This window comes from Fukomys damarensis, unplaced genomic scaffold (genome assembly GCF_012274545.1).
Source record: "Fukomys damarensis isolate Sample0158 unplaced genomic scaffold, DMR_v1.0_HiC HiC_scaffold_12, whole genome shotgun sequence".
NCBI classification, from domain to species: domain Eukaryota; kingdom Metazoa; phylum Chordata; class Mammalia; order Rodentia; family Bathyergidae; genus Fukomys; species Fukomys damarensis.
In genome coordinates this window covers 6,529,197-6,544,916 of record NW_022900924.1, presented here as the reverse complement: position 1 = coordinate 6,544,916, position 15,720 = coordinate 6,529,197, and the positions used below count along the sequence as shown (strand labels likewise).

Below are 15,720 nucleotides of genomic sequence, written 5' to 3'. Positions count from 1 at the left end.
CCAGAGGCGAAAATGGCTCTGCAACCAGCAAGGGAACTTGGCTCACACAAGAATTTAAGGTTTATATTATCAGACACAGACAAAGAATAAAGATAGAAGAAAACACTAGAGTAATGCCTTTTGTTTATATTTTTCCATTTATATGTATGAGCTATTTTATAATTAAACAGGCAAGCAAACAAAAAGTGTTAGGACCATGATTTCTCTTAAAATTTGCTAAAAATTGTTTTTCTTTTCTTCTTGTCACAAAAGACACAACTACTTTAGACATAATTTATATAAGAAAAATGACAGCAAATCTTAACAGCTCACTTTTAATACTTGGTGTCCTCTCAGGTGACATTTTAAATGACATGATCATCTTAGGCCAATCAAAATTTCACATTTCATTCATTCTTTTGTTCTTATCCTTTTGTCTTTACCTATCTCTACATTCATGGTCAAAGAATTCACATAACTATTATTCTTACAAGGACATTAGTCTGCTGCTGACACTATACACTATTGTCACATCTTATTATTAATCCCTTTAAACAAAGGAAAGCTAGCAGCCAGCGGACATACTTAAATAGAATAAAGTGCACTAAAAATGTCACTAAGGAATTTGATTTAAACTTTATAATCATGTCTATATTTTCCCTCTGACATATAAAGTGTTAAAAATGATATCATGCTTCCCCCCTGGAAACAAAAGAGTATGTGCTTAAGTTCTTGTTTTGAAGACTACTTTAACAAAACTGCCAGCTAACATGGTAACAGTCACACAAGAAGCCAGCATTATTTTAACTCTAAATGCAATTTCCTTCCTTTTCAGTTTCTCTAGCATAAGAGACACTGCCATCTACTGTCTTTGATTTAAAAGCAATATTCAGTTCTACTAAATAACAGGATGACTATGACGTTGTTGTGTTTTATTTACAAATTATAACTCAATTTTTACAAATCAGGTAAACTGCTAAGCTCATTATTGCATCAACTTTGTTCTGAATATTCCTGTGCACTGCCCTGTTTAATATTGGGGTTCATTATCTCATCAGCACTGAGGAACTGCCACTTCTGACAAATCAAGAATCCATGCTGGCTCTGATTATTATACAGATATTACCAGGCACCTACCACAGTACAGGCTCACACTCTACCTTTTTTTGTTTTGGGGGGTTTCTTGGTTTTCTGAGGCACAGCCTTGCTACATAATTCAGGCTGTCCTTCAATTCACCATGTAGTCCAGGCTGGCTTTAAACTCATGGCGATCTCAGCCTTCCAAGGGCTGGGATTACAGTGTGTGTCATCATACCTGTTTCAACTTTTAACTCTTAGGAACACAAATAAAGTCCACGACTTTTCCTACCCTTGAAATCCCTAGAAATCTCTCAGTACTGGCACCAGCACTTATGAGGCTTCTATCTGGCCAAGTACTTGCCCTAACCCCAGGTGTGATTTTTAGAGGAAAGAAAAAGATAAACAGTAAACAGCACACAGATCATTAAAAAGACCAGGGACAAGGGTGGGCACTGGACCACAGCTTTATCCCCATCCCAGGATTCCTAATGTAGGAAGATAGAAGTGAATTTGAAATGAACCATATACTATTGTAATTTTATTTTTTAATTTTACTCATTTTTATTTTCCCTCTAAAAAGCGGATATAACTTTTTAAATCCTTAAAGTAATACATATTCACAATAAAAAGTATGGAAAACTGGACTGGGGATTTAGCTCAATGGCACTGTGCCTGCCTTGCAAGCACAAGGTCCTGAGTTCAATCCCTGGTACTGGAAAAAAAAAAAGTATGGAAAACAGAAAAGAGTGACAAAAATAGGAGTACTTATTATTTGCATTTATAACTTTCCAGAAATCATTATGCATATACATTTTTTAAAGAAAAATAGGATTATAGCACTTATATTTCTTCATAAACCTTTGTACTTACACAGCAGATAATAGACACTTTCATGAATAAACCCAGACTTACAGCATCATTTGGAAGGCCATGTATTATTCTATCAACTACACCATGATGTGTTTTAGCAATCGCCTATTAACAGTTGACAAGATCTCAATTTACTATGAATAAAACAAATGTTGATTCATTACAAAGTTCTCATCATATGAGCAAGGTAGCTGTGTGCCTATAATCTCAACTACTTAAGAGGCTAAGCCATGAAGACAGCAAGTTCAAAGCCAGCCTGGGTAGCTTAGTGACTCTTGTCTCACGATTTAACAAAAATTTTGTATTTTGATGAGGAGCACTTGCCACTCACTCATCTTGGCCCTGATTACCTGGACTGAAGATGAAGCCCTGACTTGGGGCGGGGCTCAGCTGATGTTTAGTCAGCTGTTTCTTTTCTTTTCAAACATGCTCTGGCAAACCTTGCTAACAAGTTTTGCATGGTTTATTTTTCTTCAGTCTGTTCTGGCAGGCTTCTAATGATATCAGAATCACTTTGACCACGGATCACCAGTGTTTTCTGCATGTGGTGCCCAATTCAGTATTGTTACTACTGTGATGATGGATGCCAGTTTTGGCCCAAATGGCATAGAACTCTGCTTCAGATTTCCTCAAAGCTAGGCGGTTGTTAGTAAAGATGACCAATTTTACTTTGCCCTGTCTGATCATCTTCAGAGACTGCCTGTATCCCTCTAATTAAGACCTAGCTAAAGCCTATGCTGATGACACATGCCTAAAGGGGACTCCTTTCTGGACGTTCAAGAAGGGAACTGGCACTTAAACTGAGGCCGCTGAGTGGACACATTTCATTGTACACCAAACTGCCTTTCCCTTTGTGTGGTTTTTGTTTTTAAGACTACATAGTAGAGGGATGGGGCTTTAGCTCAGTGCTTCCACCATCTGCCTCATAAGCACAAGATCCCAAGTTCGATCCCCAATACCAACAAAGAAAATCCCCTGGCACCCTGTATTTAGAGAAGAGTTTGAGTACAGCAGCAGGTTAGGGATAAAAAAGCTAGCATCCTACAGAGGGTAGAGTGCAGGATTCTCATAACCCTTCACCACTACAGCCTGCTCCTACTGCTCTTCCAGTCCCTACCCCACCCTCCAAGCTGGAGATTTTAGTGTTTCCATCACCAGTATTTGCTCAGCATCATTATTCTGAGCTATAATGTTTTCCTGGGTGGTGGGGTTTGCTTTTTTTTTTTTAAATTCCCTATATCCCCAATTCCATCTTATGTCTATATTCCAGAAACTACTCAAAATTGGTATTCTACTGATGGGATCATTCTTGTTTCGTATCTCAGTTTTAGTTTTCTTAGTAATCTTTGTATTTCTTCTGCAATGTCAACAGGACTTTAGGAGGAAAAGGAAGTGTGATCTCAGGCCAGCACCTTGAACTTGGAGTCTTGTGTGAGTTTTTAAAGCACATCTTTCTAAGGCTGGGGACTTAGCTCAGTGGCTTTGTCACCTGCCTTGCAAGCGCAAGGACCTGAGTTCGATCCCCAATACCGAAAAAACAAACAAAAGGAAAACAATACCATTAATTATAAAGCAGATCTTTCTAGTTCAGACGCTAAATCCAAGCATCTGAAGGCCAAGTCTACCAACTACGACACTGGTATGATCTAGGAGTCTCCAGATACATATATTATACTGTTTAATATCATGATCTATTCATTTTCTCCATCTTTTTTCCTCTCTGCTCCTTGGACTGGATAATTTGTTGACTTATTATCAAGTTCACTCTTCTCTATTTCTAATTTGCTATTTAAATAACTCAGCAGATTTTTAAATATGAGATGTAAGTTTTTCAGTTCCATTTGGTTTTTTTTTTCTCCCCTCTCCTCCAGGACTGGGGATTGAGCCCAGGGCACTCTCCCACTGAACTACATCTTCAACTCCTTTTTTAGTTTTAAGACAGGGTCACAGTAAGCTGGCTAAACTAGCCTCTAATTTGCAATCCTCCTGCCTCAGCCTCCAAAGTAGGTGGGGCTATATGAATTTTCCACCTTACTCAGCTTACTTAGCTCTTTTTTCAGAGCTTTTATTGCTCTGCTGAGATTTACCATATGTTATTCATTATGAATACATTTTCCCCTACAACCTTGAGTACAATTGCTGCTTTAAAATTCTGACCACTAATTCCAAGGTTAGGAACTTATCTTGGGGTAAATAAGGAATGACTACTAAGGAGTACGAGGTTTCTTTCTGAAATGATGAGAAAGTTCTAAAACTGACTTGTTAAAACATTCCTCTAAGTAGCACGGTATGGTGGTATACACCTGTAATTCTAGGAGTCAGGAAGCTGAGGCAGGAGGATGGACATGAGTTTGAGACCAGCCCAGGCAACACAGTGACTTCAAGGACAGCCTAAAATATACAGCAAGATTTTATCTGTAGCAGCCAGGCATAGTGGTGCATGCCTGTAATCCCAGCACTCAGGAGGTTGAGGCAGGAGGATCACTGCAAGTACAAGGCCAGCCCAGGCTACATAGTGAGTTGAAGGTCAGCACAGGCACTAGAAAGTAAGAGCCTGCCTTAAAAAAAAAAAACTCTATCTTTAAAAAAAAAATCCACAAAAGAAGAAAATCTTGATTGATTTCTCTCTCTCACTCTTCTTTGTTTTGGTACAGGGATCAAACTCAGGCCCTTGTGCTTTCAAGGCAGGCGACAAAACCACTGAGCCAAATTTCCAGCCCAGAAAAACCTCGATTTCTCAAGTAACAGCGTTCCCTGTCATGAAGCATCCTATACAATGTGTCAACAGTTATCCCAAATGCTGGAATTCTCAAGAAAAAAATATTAATTTCCATCAGATTATAGAACTCTAACAAATAAATATAATACAGTGGCACCTTGGTACTTGCCATTACATTAATTGGTTACAGAAGTATACCAAGTACCAGGGCCAGGGACTTAGCTCAGTGGTTTCAGCACCTGCCTTGCAAGCGCAAGGACCTGGGTTTGATCCCTTGTGCCAAAAATAAAACAAACAGAAGTATAACAAGTACCAAAAATTCCTGATGAGGAATCCATCTTCAAAGTGAAGAAGAGTTTTCAGGCTTTTTCCTATGGCCCACGAATTCCTGTTCTTCAGTAAGAACATCTTTCTCCTCTACTGCTTTCTGAACACACTGTGATAATACTCGAAGAGGTCAGTGTCCATACACGGACCACACAACTATCCCCTGTGAGGAACAGCTCAGCAAACCAGCAACTGAAGCACTGCTCATACTTGAGCCTCATGTCTGTTCATGCCTCCCACCTGGTTCTTTTGTTTTGTTTTGTTTTTTGCTTTTTGAGACAGGGTCTCACTATGTAGTTGAGACGGACCTGGAACTCACTGTGTAGCTCAGGCTGGTCTCGAACTCACAGCGATCCTCCTGCCTCAGCCTCCTGAGTGCTGGGATTACAGGCGTGCAAAAACACACCAGGGCCACCTGGTTCTTATTTTTAAAAAGTGGTATAAAAAGACATTTTTGAGGCCAGCTGGAAAAATCTAAACATGGGCCAAGAGATGACACTAAAGAACTCTAATTAATTAATTTTATTAGATGTAGTAATAGTACTATGGTTTGACAAGAATTTTTTTGGTAGGAGTTATATGTTGAAATATTTAGGGATTAAGTGTCATAAGGTCTACAACTTATTGTCAACTAGTTGACTTTAAAGACTCGTATTGCAAAATGTTAGTAACTGTCTCTACAGGCAGTAAGTAACAACCACTCTTTCAACACTTATGCATCGTTATGGTCCTCTTAAAGAGTTGAAAAGAAAAGTAATATGGCTAAAAAGTTACTCAGAATTTTCATTCATTTTCTGATTAAAATCTGCATAATGTTTAACAATGAAAAAATTTCATTGCAAAAATCTTGATCATCTAATATTTTTCCAGCTATTGGCCCAGTTACCACAAGGTGTCACACTTTCCACATTCAAAATAAAAGCTGGTAATGGAAGAGTACTAATATACTTAGTGGATTCAGTGTTGAAGTACCAAAATAATCTGAAAAACTTTAGAATCTCATATGTAGGAAGCAGAATTAGAGGGCCAGGGATATAGCTCAGTGATTCTGCTGCCTGCCTCACAAGTGCAATAAAAAATAAATAAATAAATAGAAAACAGAATTAGTAATTCACCTCTATTCAAACTTCAAACTAAATATAAATGCTAGACTAAAAAGTTTTTTCAACTGCAGATTAGAAAGTTTATCTCAACAACTACTGTCTTCAATAGTCCTATAATCAGCTACCTCAGTTTATAGAGGCTTCAAAACACTCGAAAAACCCTTGGGGAAAATAAATAAATAAATAAATAGAAAACAGAATTAGTAATTCACCTCTATTCAAACTTCAAACTAAATATAAATGCTAGACTAAAAAGTTTTTTCAACTGCAGATTAGAAAGTTTATCTCAACAACTACTGTCTTCAATAGTCCTATAATCAGCTACCTCAGTTTATAGAGGCTTCAAAACACTCGAAAAACCCTTGGGGAAAATATGCAGATGCTAAATCAAGTAGAGAACGTCCCCCAGATGCCTTTAAAGTTTCTAGTACGCGACCTCTCTGCCATGACAATAGTTCAAATTTCCTACCCATACACTGATAGTAATCAGATGTGGTTTCATGCTCTGTTTGTCAATCAATATTTTGTCAAGGAGCAGTAAGACAGTAGAGTCCAAAGGAGCAGTCATGTGCAACAACGGCTTAAAAAGCTGTAACTTGAGCATCAGAAAAAGTTGTCCATGAGCCAGGTATGATGGCACACATCTGTACTGTAGTCTCAGTACTCAGGAGGTTGAGGCAGGAAGATAGTGAGTTTGAAGTCAGCAACATAGTAAAACCCAGTCTCAGGGAAAGAGGAAAAAGGCTGTCTCCATCTCTTTGTCCATTCCCACCTGGCAAAAACAACTCAAAATCTGTTAACACCTGACAAAGCTACATGAAATATATATAAGAATTTTTTAATCTACTATTTGGAAACAATTTCAAACTTATAAGAAGGTGCAAAAGTAGTGTTAAAACTTAACATGCCCATTTACTGAGATTTGTCTATTAATAACAAAATATTCATTTGTTATACTAACTGCTATTTCTTTTTTTTTTTTTTTCTGGTTTTCTGACAGGGTCTCGCTATACAGTTTAGATCGGCCCTTAACTCACTATGCAGCCCAGGCCAGCCTTGAACTTATGGCAATCTTCCTGCCTCAGCCGCCTGAGTGCTGGGATTATGGATGTGTGCCACCATGTCTGACTTGCCATCTATTTATATATCTATACATCTACCTCTAAGTTTTTTTTCTGGAGCCACTTAGGAATATATATCATAGCTCTTTACCTCTAAATATTCAGTGTGTGGTTCCTAAGACTAGGGATATTTTCCTACATAAACAGAGTAATCAATTTCTTAAGTTTATACCAAAAATTTTTACTATAAAAAATATAAAATCTGGGTTTCATTTCTACCCTAATATGAAATCTTCACAGCAAGAAAAACAAAAATCTGAGCCTTAGGCTAAAGATTATGCGGAATGGTATTTTAATATCTCAGTATACCTGCAATCACTATGAAAAAATAATAAATGGCTTTTCTTAAGATGTACACAATAGCAACTTCATTAGCTTTTTACTTAAATGATATTCCTTAGGTATTTTTTAATTTTTTTGGTACTGGGGATCAAACTCAGGACCTTGAGCTTGCAAGGCAGTGGGCAAAATCACTGAGCTAAATCCCTGGCCCCCAGTTGGGTACAGTTTTAAAGTAATGATTCTACCCAATAGTTCTTTAGGAAAAAAACAGCAATTCAAAGCCTACTCATTCATGTGTGAATTTGACTTTTACCATATACACATTCTGCAAGTCACATGTGCCACTGCCTCTGGACTATGTGCCGATCAGAAATAATAATTTGCTGAAAGCAACTATATTTAAAACAGCAAAACTAAAATAAATGAAAAGTTGTCTCATCACTTACTCTCTAAATCAGAAATAATGAGGTTGTCATGAAGTTTCACAGCTCTATGTTGTTCTACTTCATCTTCAAGTTCAAAGATAGTTTCTTTCATATCACTCCTTTCTGTCTCTTTTTCCTCCAGCTCTGATCTTAGTTTTTCTAAAGTCAAATTCAAATCTTCAATTTGTTTCTTAGCTTCTTCTTGGAAGGCTCGGTATTCATCCTCTACCTATATAAAATTGACAGAATTAGAAAAGTACAGTTGTTCTAAGATAAACTCTAAAATTGAGGTAAGCAATGCTTCAGGTGGAAGTTAAGTATAAAGTTCTAATGGGTCAGGGATTTAGCTCAGTGGTGCTGCAGAAGGTCCTGAATTTGATCCCCAGTACCAAAAGAAAGAAAAAAAGAAAGAAAGAAAGAAAGAAAGAAAGAAAGAAAGAAAGATAGATAGATAGTTCTATGAATGAAGTAAATCTGCAAGAACTGTCAAAAACAGTGTGATTCAACAATAATATATTATGTAAATACTTAAACTGATGTTATATCACCAACCAAAATTATACTGAAATATCACTGAACTTAATTTCCCTTCAAAGAGAAATTGACTAAAAGCATGTGCATTTGATTAATGATTAATATGCTCTCCTACAAAAATGTTTTATTTGTGACATCAAAGTAAATATAAAACACACAAAAAAATCAAGTAAATGTCTTTGCTAAAGTTTTAGCACACAGCAAGGGACACAGTTCAGTCAGTGGTAAAGCACTTGCCTATCATGCATGAAGTCCTAGGTTTTAATCCCACTTCCACAGGGAAGAAAACAAAACAAACAGTTAAGTATTAGTTCATATTGCCTCTTTAAGAAATAACACATACTGTGCTGCATATTTAGCTCCATGGCACTGTGCCTGCCTTGCAAGTGCAAAGTCCTGAGTTTGATCCCCAGTACCAAATGAAAAAAAAAAAAAAGAAATAACACATAGCTTTTAAATTGTATCTCTAAAAGTGGTCACTAAAAAATTAAAGTCTGTTATTTAAGTTTTAGCCAAAGATGAACTAATATTTCTTCCTTTAAAAATCACTGCACCTGGGCCAGGGATTTAGCTCAGTGGCACCTAGGCTGCCTCACAAGCACAAGGTCCTGAGTTCAATCCCCAGTACCCCCCTGCAAAAAATCCCTGCACTAACATTAAAAATAAATACAATGGGAGACAGATTTACAACTCTCTCTCACACACACACATACATACACACACACACACACACACACACACACACACACACACACAAAGTTCCAATCACTTCCATCAGGAGGATACAGAGCCCTGGCAAAAATGCCAGTGACCCAGGGTAGCTATTAAATTGAATGCCTGTAAAACAGCAGGGCTGAAGAAATAACTCTAAGGTATCTATCAGTAATAAATCCATGACCTCCAAGAAATAGGGAACCCCATACTCCAAGGCTATTTTTAACTCACAACAAAACTATTTGAAAAACTACAATTAATGCAGGATAAGAAGTGGCAGATACTGCTGATCCTATAGATTGAAATATCAGTTCTTTGGCTATCTATGCCAACATATATTAGAGATGAGGATATAAAATTCCATGCCCAGCACTCGGGAGGCTGAGGCAGGAGGATTGCTGTGAGTTCGAGACCAGCCTGGACTACATAGTGAGTTCCAGGTCAGTCTCAACTATATAATGAGGCCCTGTCTTAAAAAAAAAAAAAAACAAAAAAAAACCCCACACAAATAAATAAATAAATAAAATTCCATGATACCCCATAGGCATACCCACAAGGAGGTACAAATTCTAGTGTTAATTGTAACACTAGCCCAATCCTCTCACAGGCAAGAAAACAGTGAAATATAAGTGAGTGAAAGCGACATAATTATAAGACTACATTTTACTTTACCACAGTAAAAGAAAATTATTCTTAGGCTTTAAAAAAAATATTAGGGTAAATAAAAGCTAATGACACATTAAACAAGTGCTCCTGGCCCCCGAAAAGTATGTTGTATACAAAAGCTGCATAATGCTTCCCCAGAACACATTTATCTACTTAAACAATACCTTGGCAATGGTGTCTTGTAATCGATTGGCATCATTTCGGGTGTGAGCCAGATCTTCCTGCAGGCTACTAGCCAAAGTCTCTGCCTTTTCTTTGTCCAGCCTAACACTCTCCAAGAGGTCCTGAATATCAGATTTGTCTCCAGAGTTATGGATAGAATATAGTTCAGACACCTTCTGCTTTTCATTCTCCAGCTGGGCCTTCAGGCGATTCATCTCTATCTGGTCACTGGACACTGTGGCTTTGTACTCCTCTAAGGTGGCTGCCAGGGCTGCTTTGCCCTTCTGCTCAGACTCAATAATTCGCTCCATGTGGTGACTACGTTCTTTGAGTGCACCTATCATTTCTTGAGCTTCCTTATTGTCTTGTTCTGCCATTTTTAAAGTATTGCTCAAATGCTGCTGGACACCCAGAAGCTGCTCTCGCTCAAAACGGGCATTCTCAGCTAAGTCCATGTAACGTTGCTCTAATTCCATGTAGCGTCCACTTTTTACATCTTCATCTATAACATAAGAAATATGATGCTCATCTAGAAGGGAACGGAAATATTCAATCTGTCGGCTAAAGTGTTCCAACTTATCACTTTGCTGACACAAGGACTCCATAAGAATGACTTTCTCCTCCCCAAGCCTTTCATTTTCACTATTCAGCTCTTGGGTAATCTGCTGTAAATCAGCCAGTTCCTGCAGAGTTGCCTGAAGTTCCTCACTCGTACTGTGCTGGTTCTCTTCCATCTGGTGTATTCTTTCTGTTAAGCAAGCAACAGACACTTCACTCGCATTCCCACTGCTCCCTTTACGAGAGCGCTCCATGCTTGGAATGCCCTCTGACTCTGAAGATGATGGTGCATCGAGGGCATCATCACTCGAGGTAAGAGGCTGATAAACCTCACTGCACTCACTGTCTAGGTTGTCCATAGAGTTACTGTGCTGATGGTCCATGAGTGTATTTTCATCCTGACTCAAGAGATCCTCCACTGACCCAGGTGCAGAGCCTTCCACTGAAGAAGTCAGAGTTCCTCCTCCATCACTTTGGCTACCGGGGGCAATTTCTGGGCTCAGGGACTGATAGCCAAACAGTTTTTCAGAATTGTCTAACCTCTGTTCTAGGGAAAAGCCCAGTGCATTCAACCTGTCCTTTAACATTCTGTTTTCATTTTTCAACTGGTTGAGTTCTTCACGGATGGCAGTATTTTGTTCTTGCAACTGCAATAAAGTAGACTCCACATCAGTTGGCTGGTGAGCAATAATGGTTTCCTTCTCCTCAGACTTTTCATCACCCTCAGAATGATCTTCATTAATGCCCAGTTGAGCACGCATGTCTCGGAGTTCATTTCTCAAATGTAAAATTTCCACATCTTTAGTTTTTGCCAGTGTGAGAAGATCTTTCACTTTAGCTTCTAAAGCAGCTTTGTCACTGATCTGATTGTCCGATTTAGACTTGCTCATGCGAACATCACATTCCATAGCAGTGCGACTGCGGGAACGTTTAGCCAATGCCACATCGTTAGCTCCCTGACCTGCAGAAGGTAGTTTTTTGCTCTGGTTTAGTCGGGTACGTTCACGTTCTCTTTCTCTAGTAGAACTGGATTCTTTGTTACCTGCAGAAGTGCTCCGCTTGGTTGAAGAAGTTGTGCCTACGTGTTTTAAAACAAAGAATTGAAGGCAAAAATATTATCCAAAAGAAGGCACAGATTTTATGCCCCAGGTCCAATAAGATGCAAAGCTGGGGATCAATTTATACCTACATTATTGTCTTACAGTCTGGTTACTTCTCTAGTAGAACTGGATTCTTTGTTACCTGCAGAAGTGCTCCGCTTGGTTGAAGAAGTTGTGCCTACGTGTTTTAAAACAAAGAATTGAAGGCAAAAATATTATCCAAAAGAAGGCACAGATTTTATGCCCCAGGTCCAATAAGATGCAAAGCTGGGGATCAATTTATACCTACATTATTGTCTTACAGTCTGGTTACTTTAAAAATCCAGCTTCCTCAAAACCAGATCACTTATCTTTTAATGAGTAATAAAAAATGTTATACACCTAATTTTATACTTTAAAAGAGTAAACTGTATAAAATATGGAATATGGATTATATCTCAAAAAAGCTGTTTTTTTAAAAGATATACATATTAACTCTAATCCAAAAACACAGTTTTAAACAGCTGGCCAGGGGTATAATACTTTAGCATAAGCTAAATGAAGATGACTGTAGGATTAGCTATCAAGTGGAAAATGAACTGCAAAACAATTGTTAGAAGGAGATCATCATCAGTGAACAAAAAGAGAAAGATGGCTTCAGAACAAACTAAAAATCTAGGATGCCTACAAGAAATACAAATATGATGATCAAAGAAAACACAAAAAAGTTTCACATCGTACAATGCCAGGTAAATATTAACACATTAATTATAACAACAGTTAACACATACCTAATGCTTCCTCCATGTACACAAGTTAACCAAGTGCACTGAGGATGCTGCTCAGTGTTACAGGGCTTGCCCAGCAGGCTCAAGGCCCTGCATTCCATACCCAGCAACCTGCCCCTCCACAGTTACAGACATCAATTTATATAAACCTCATCATAACTCTAAGGTAGCTGGAGATGATGGTGCATGGCTGTAATTCCATTTACTCCAGAAGCTGAGTATAAATGTTGCTAAAATTAAGTTCAAGGCCAGCCTGGGCAATTTAGTGAGATCCTGTCTCAAAGGAGGCAGGGAGAGCTGGGAATGTCAAAAGGCTCTGAGTTCAATCCCCAGTACAAAAAACACACACATCTGAGGTAGATGCTATCATTAACCCATTTTACAAATTTTATAAAGGCAGAGAAAGAGGTTAAAGAATTTGCCAATAGCAAGCGGAGTGTGGTGACACACACCTATAATCCCAGCACTCAAGAGGCTGAGGTGAGAGGATCAACAGGGTTTTGAGGCTGGCATGAGTTACATAGTGAGTTTAAAGCTGGCCTGAACTGCTAGTGAGACCCTGTCCCAAAAAACCAAAATCAGGCCGGGCATCATGGAGCACGCCTGTAATCCCAGCACTTGGGAGGTTGAGGCAGGAGGATCACTGTGAGTTCAAGACCAGCCTGGGCTACATAGTGAGTTCCAGGTCAGTCTCAACTACATAGTGAGATCCTGTCTCAAAACAAACAAACAAACAAAAAATCAAAAAACCAAAATTAAACCAAACAAAAAGAGAATTTGCCAATATATCAATATATAGGTAGCAAATGAAAGAGCCAAGATACAAACCAATACAGTTTGGTTGCAGTATCTGCAATTTAATCATTGCCTCTCTTAATAAAAAATAACATCTTTTGTTGTAGTACACGCCTATAATCCCAGCACTTGGGAGGCTGAGACAAGAGAATTGCTATAAATCTGAGGCCAGCTTATGCTACACAGTGAGTACAAGGCCAGCCTGCACCATTTGTACACAGCAAGACTCTGTTTTAAAATAATAGCAACAATAATAATAATAATAAGTTGGGGGCTGGGGATTTAGCTCAGTGGTTCCACCACCTGCCTCGCAAGCACAAGGACCTGAGTTCGATCCCCAGTACCAAAAAAAAAAAAAAAGTTAAATAATGACACATTAACAAAATCTGCTGAATAAATTATATTTTCCTAAATGCTAAAATTCTTTGAAAACAACTGACAGGATCATTTGTGTAATACCAATCCCCCATAAATGTTTAAATACTCATAAATGTTTAATAAATATTTTTAGTTAGAAAAATAAAATCTAGATGTAATCACTATTTTTAAAGAATCTACTTTTTTTTTTTTTTTTTTTGGTACCTGGGATCAAACTCAGGTCTGTGTGCTTGCGAGGCAGGTGGTGGAACCACTGAGCTAAATCCCTGGCTCTAATCTACTTATTTTTAAAGATCCTATTGGTGGGCATCAAGGTTATAGAGGGTACAAGGACAAATGATCTCCATGACAGAAGATGGTCCTTACTTTTGCCATTAAATAGGTAGAGGAAGAGGAAACACAGGTCTGACAATGCCCTAAAATGAAAGAAGTAAGGAAATGAGAAGAAGAGAGAGAGTAGAGAGAAGAGAAATTTCCTTCTTGGGATTACTGTGATGAGTAGGATTCCAAGTAAAGACAGGTTACCTTGTATACACTGAAATCCATCAGCTTTGGTGGAGTGAGTCATTAGGAGTGAGTTAAGACAGAGCAAATATGCACACTTAAGGATGTTGTTAGGGGCTGAATTCCTCCCAAATTCATACTGAAGCCCTAAGCCCTAGAACCTCAGAATGTGACTGTATTTGCAGAGAGGGTAACTGAGTTAAGAGGTAATTAAGTTAGAATGGTGTTGTTAGGGCAGGCTCTAATCCAGTATGACTGATGTGCTTGTATGAAGAAAAGATTATAGGACACTGGCAGAAGGATGGCCATGTGGGGACACAGTGAAAAGACAGCAAGCAATCTGCAAGCCAAAGAGAGTAACTGCAGGAAAACCACTTCAATCTCGGACTTCTAGATTCCAGAACTGTAAGGAAATAAATTTCTGTTGTGCAAACCACTTAGTCTGTGGAATTTGTTATGACAGCCCTATCAGACTCACACAGATTTCCAATCCATATGGGGCAACTAAATTATTCAGGGAAATGATAACTGATTCTTGAAGTCAGGTGGCGTGGGACAGCAGGGAACCACGTGGAAACAGTACAATTCCAAAGGCTGGAAACTGGAAGAGACACAGAGAACAACAGAATATTTAATTTCCAGTTTCCTTCTTACCATGTAGCCTAGAGCAGTGGTGGTAAACCTATGACACGCATGTTATTTGTTTTTCTTTTAAGACAAAAGATGTAAATGTATGAGTTGTTTTCTCTAAACTACAAATCTCAGTATTCAGGTTTAATTGCAGTGTTGGAACTTTTCAATAAATAAGTGGGTTTTAGGTTGCAATCTGGGCACTCATCTCTAAACGGTTTGCCATCACTGGGCTACAGCATTAAAGGTGACAATGACCCTAGGTTCAAGAGATGAAAAAACAATGGTTCAAAAAAAAAAAAGGTTCAATACTTGCTGCACTACTAGGTTTGAACTCAAAGACTGATACAAAATTGGTCCCCAATAAGTATTTACTGAGTAATTGAATGCATGGCTTTCGGCAAGAGACTTAAGTTTAGCTTAAGTGTAGCTTTCTCCTTTCTGAGATCAGAACAATAACGCTTTTTACTTCATAAAATAAAGATGCAGATAAAATGAAATAATGCCAGCCAGGCACAGTAGCACAATCCTGTAATCCCAGCACTCTAGGAGGCTGAGGCATGAGGACCTCAAATTCAAGCCCAGCGTGGTCAACTTAGGAAGACTCTGTCTCAAAAAATAAATAAATAAAAGGGCCAGGATGTAGCTCAGTACAAAGGTCCTGGGTTTAACCCAGATATTGTAGAAATAACAACAACAACAATAATGCCTCTCGAAAGGGACTGAAATATCACTTCTTGTTAATCATACCATACCACTATTAAAATTAAAAGTAAGGTATGATCTGGGATGGAAGGAAGATTTTACAGAAGGTTAAAGCAGGCAATGGGACAGTAGATAAAAGCAGTTGGGAAAATTGAGAGAAGCTGAAGTCCTAAATTATGATGACAGAAGAGGATCTACTATAATTTCTGCTTTTATGAGCTTTACTATAATTACACGATTATATGATTTACTAAAAGTTGGTAAAATTTTTTCTTTTTAAGTTTTTTTTTAAGTGTTAACA

General features: G+C 38.2%; 1 protein-coding gene across 1 annotated transcript in view; it reads right to left on the bottom strand.

Annotated features, from left to right (window-relative positions):
- The window catches only part of Specc1l (sperm antigen with calponin homology and coiled-coil domains 1 like), a 142,818-nt gene that overhangs the window by 85,421 nt on the left and 41,677 nt on the right, over nucleotides 1-15,720 (bottom strand). Inside the window, exons 4-5 of the mRNA XM_019204494.2 lie at nucleotides 9,985-11,618; nucleotides 7,928-8,135 (exon numbers count right to left, since the gene is read on the bottom strand). Coding sequence (XP_019060039.1) covers nucleotides 7,928-8,135; nucleotides 9,985-11,618 — 1,842 coding nt within the window. The remainder of the gene's footprint in view (nucleotides 1-7,927; nucleotides 8,136-9,984; nucleotides 11,619-15,720) is intronic.